The sequence below is a fragment of the Aricia agestis genome, chromosome 5 (genome assembly GCF_905147365.1).
Source record: "Aricia agestis chromosome 5, ilAriAges1.1, whole genome shotgun sequence".
In the NCBI taxonomy this organism is placed as follows: domain Eukaryota; kingdom Metazoa; phylum Arthropoda; class Insecta; order Lepidoptera; family Lycaenidae; genus Aricia; species Aricia agestis.
Window position 1 is genome coordinate 9,620,088 of NC_056410.1, and position 4,408 is coordinate 9,624,495.

At 36.2% G+C, this 4,408-nt stretch overlaps 2 protein-coding genes across 2 annotated transcripts in view; one reads left to right on the forward strand and one right to left on the reverse strand.

Annotated features, from left to right (window-relative positions):
• The window catches only part of LOC121726859, a 125,332-nt gene extending 124,445 nt beyond the window's left edge, over nucleotides 1-887 (reverse strand). Inside the window, exon 1 of the mRNA XM_042114471.1 lies at nucleotides 670-887. Within this exon, the coding sequence (XP_041970405.1) occupies nucleotides 670-772 (103 nt within the window). The 5' untranslated portion in view covers nucleotides 773-887. The remainder of the gene's footprint in view (nucleotides 1-669) is intronic.
• Nucleotides 888-1,655: 768 nt separating this feature from the next.
• LOC121727090 (ribonuclease P protein subunit p30) lies at nucleotides 1,656-2,726 on the forward strand. The gene is made up of 2 exons (XM_042114766.1): nucleotides 1,656-2,554; nucleotides 2,686-2,726. The coding sequence occupies exons 1-2, from the start codon at nucleotides 1,768-1,770 to the stop codon at nucleotides 2,724-2,726; spliced, it is 828 nt and encodes a 275-aa protein (XP_041970700.1). The 5' UTR covers nucleotides 1,656-1,767.
• Nucleotides 2,727-4,408: the final 1,682 nt, after the last annotated feature.

Genomic DNA, 4,408 nt, shown 5'->3' on the forward strand with positions numbered 1-4,408 from the left:
TAAATGTCACGAACCAGAATGCAAAATATAAAGCCCACCAAACAACTACAAGTTGTTGTCGGCCCGTCACAAACCAGATAAACCGCGATTTTTCAGCACGGAGCAGGCTGATGATGATGAACTATAGCTACACTCTCGATTAAGTCAAGCTTTTACACAAAAAAAACTAGATCCAAATCGGTCCACCCGTTTGGCTGCTACGATGCGACAGACAGACAGACAGACAGACAGACAGACAGACAGACAGACGGACAGACAGACAGACAGACAGACCGACAGACAGACCGACAGACAGACACATCAAACTTATAACACTTGTTTGTCGGGGGTTAAAAAAACAATTGCTTAACTCTAAGAGTTTAAGCCTTTGACTCAAATCTTAAAGCTATTAATGAGTGAGATTCTGATAGTGTTTGCCATAATATTATGTCCAATGATAACTTAAATCTTAGACTTTAAACCACCATAATTTAATTGGGCAATGGGCATGCTTTTATTAAATTACATACCCATAACTTTTTTAGCCAGATTTGAGTTCATGAAGAATTAGGTAATAAGAAGATATAATTTGAAACTATTCACTTAAGCTTACAAGTACAAGATTTAAGTAATAGAATAAAACGTAGGAGTCAAGGCTGTTTGTAAGGTGTGTTGTGTTATGTTGCTTACCTTGTGTCAGCGGTGCAGGCTCCAGGGGTGTCGCGAAGACCCCCACCAGATACACCAGGGCCTCCACGGTCCATAGCACCCCCCACATGTCCCACAACCACATCACAGCATTCCACTATCTCATTATTGGCACAACATTCACAAAACTTAACCAATACGAACACCTAACTATGCTAAATTTTATTGGCACGATCATACTTTGGAATATAACATAGCAAAACGATCACAGATTACTAGTATATATGAAAACGATAGCGTACGGGCATATATACGCGTCCCTTTATATTTATTTCATTTTATACTCCAGTAACAACTAAACGAATGTTTTAGAAACAAAGACGACCACTGCACGTCATAACATTTCTTCGCAAAACACAAGAGTACATTCACCAACAACGAATGTGTAAACTAGTTTTACTAGTGTGTCGCCCTGTTTTGTTTCTTAGGTTGGTACTTCTTTGACAGTTCCTTCTGACGTTTCAATACCGTTCAGAAATTATTATTCGATTGAAGTTTGGATTTTGAAATGAGTTTTTATCAAATTGCTTGCAAAAATATGCATATATATTATTTCATAACATAAAGTATAAATAATTATAAACCATATTGGCCAAAACTATTTAAAAAATTACTGTTTTGGTTGTTTTAGTATTTCTATTTTAAAATTTATATTTTATAGCACTGTGCACTGTCTAATGTCTGCAGCAGCAGCTATGGCAGTTTTTTATAAAAAAAATTGTTTGGGGTGTGTTCTTAATCTTTAAGCAGTATACTGGTGGATATCATTTCTGATATCTGACGTCTCGATGGCCAACCAATATTGGTCAATCTGCAATAGCTATTAGCTACTGGGAAATATATTCGTCCGCGATCGGAATTCGGAACACACCCTTGATTTTGACGTTTATCAAGTGTCAACTGTCAACTGTCAATAACACATGGCTCCAGGCTCGTTTTAGGCATCGGGCTTCGCCATTGCAGTTTTATTAAATCGGATATACAAATAGTTGTTCTTGAAGTTCCTGCTTTTAATTATATATCCCGTTATATTCATAATACCTACTTAGTCCAAAACGCTTAAAGTGCACTTATTGTATCATGCAAGCTCTCAACAATTGGGGATTTTGTGACTTGTCAATAAACAAAAATTACGATTTTAAAGATTTCAATCAAATTTTAAAGTTAGGATTTCATACTATAGCAATAAACACTCATGTAGAAGAAGTGTGTGAAAATGAACCTAAAAAGAAGAAAAAAAAGGGTGATCCAAAAGAGAAAAAAGATTATATACCAAGTGCACCTACATTGCCTGATGTGGGAATTAAAAGTCAGTTGAATATTCTAAGCAGGGTCACCATTGAGTTTTCAGATTCCAGTATTACGCATAAACTTAATCAATCTGAGAATTTAAAAAATTATGACATAATAGCTGTACTTCCTAAAACATTGCAGGCATTTCAGTATGCCTGTAGTACATTGGATGTAGATATAGTAACATTCGAACCAGAAACTAGAATGCCATATAGAATTAGTCGCAAATTGTACAGGCAGGCTGTGGAAAGAGGGATCTTCTTTGAATTGATGTATTCACCAGCTATAAAGGACTCAACATGCAGGAGAAACATAATAAGCAATGCACACAATTACCATGCCATTGGAAAGTCTAAGAATATAATAATTACAAGCGGATCAGAAAGCAGTATGTATGTCAGAGGAGTACATGATGTAGTCAACCTGGGTTTCATTTTTGGTCTCAATAGCCAAGAGAGTATTGAGGTTTTAAAAAACAATAGTCGTAAACTAATACTTAAAGCAAAGGGACGAAAATGTGGCAAACATTATATGGAAATTATACCAGAAGATAAAAATGTTGATAATAAATCATTATGAATATAAAATCAGTTTATTTTACCAAAAATCCTTGTATTAAGATAATAATATTATTTGCTATTACTTAGAGATGGATTTGAAGTTCAACTTTTGTTCAATATTTTTTAAGATTTGGAATGGTCACAGATTATGGAAAAAACAGTCCTGGAATCCACAGTAATAACTAGTTATCATTCATCATTTACTAATGTCATCAAATTTTTTTACCAACTTAAGCAATATTATGACTGTGTGAGGCAACTCCGCACTAACCGGCACCGCTGCGCCGGTTGGGGTGTGGGAGGCCGGCGGATATTTTATTGCCCATACATTGCAATTCCCCATGCAATGTATGGGGAATAAAATACTAAGGTCTAAGGGGGGTATTACATTATCATTTATATATGATCATATCTATGATCATATATAGGATCCAATATATTTGATCATATCTGCATATTACATTATCATATTTCATTGATCCTATTTTACGTCATATGTGGTTTCAATAGCCAATGGAGAGCGCTAACGCTGACAGGTATTGACGTCAGGGTTACTAGATCTCAGAGAATTCGATTTGTCAAAAGACATCGTCATTTTTAATATGGCTTGTTTTTTGTTATTTCAGCAAGATTATCCAAGTATATAATTAGAAAAATAATTACATTACATTATTTGAAACATAATAACGAACAAGAAATTAAAAACTCTTTTTTATATTAAATAACTGGCAACACCTATTTCTATGACCGTATTGGATCCAATCTCTCAGCAAATGTCAAAAATCTATGATCAAGGAAGAAATGAATCATATGTCTCTAATACATTATCCAATATCATTGACTCAATGATCTCGGATCCAATATATAAGATAATCGAGATTTGAATTCTCTGAGATCTAGTAACCCTGACGTCAATACCTGTCAGCGTTAGCGCTCTCCATTGGCTATTATATATGACCTCGTCCACTAGCCGCAATGTACCGCAGCCTGGGCGACTCCGCATCGGCATCATCGGGCTTTCTCACTACACCGACCGGTCAGCAAGCAGAGCACATCATCTGTGGCGAGTCGTCGTGCAAGTTGCAAGGTAAGTTGCAACTTGCACGACGACTCGCCACAGATCCAATCTCTCAGCAAATGTCAAAAATCTATGATCAAGGAAGAAATGAATCATATGTCTATATTACATTATCCAATATCATTGACTCAATGATCTCGGATCCAATATATATGATAATCTATAAGAGCCTATCCAGATGAGGGGTTTTACGCGCGTAGTCCATACGTGCGTTTCAATTTAGAGTCTGTCCAGATGAGGCGTTTTACGCGCGTAAAACGCTGGAAGCAGCCAGTTACAAACGTGGACTACTCGGAAAGAGCAGTTTTTTAAGTTAAGTTTTTTTCATTTCCTCGGAATCACCTGCTTCACAAAAAATCTCGACGATTTCTTCCCAGTTCCTGCGTTTTATGACTTTATTGGAATAATCTGAAGATTCCATATTATGGCCTCTCTTTTTTTTCAATTTCGTTACTAATAAAAAGTTCCGTATCGAAGTTATCATGCTCATCATTTTCATCAAATACGCTGCAATGGCACCTAAGTATCTCGTCACGCGCGCGTTTTACGGGCGAGTCGAGAGTTCAAAAACGTGCGTAGGAGTCTGGACGCGATATATTATAATATAGCTCTCTATAGTATCGCGGGTACCGCGTAAGACGCGCGTGTGGCTCGCTCGCGCGTAAAACGCCTCATCTGGACAGGCTCTTAAAATAAGGAAAAGTAAAAAAGGGAAAAATAAGAATCAAATAAGTACATAATATTTTGGTAAATTGTATAAAATAATTGTCTTTTTCTTATAATAATATTG

Excerpts from the sequence above, each read along its gene's own strand:
- LOC121727090 (XM_042114766.1), top strand. The coding sequence starts at position 1,768 with ATGCAAGCTCTCAACAATTGGGGATTTTGTGACTTGTCAATAAACAAA. Across the intron at positions 2,555-2,685 it reads AAATGTTGATAATAAATCAT|ATTATGGAAAAAACAGTCCT; the intron begins TATGAATATAAA and ends GAATGGTCACAG.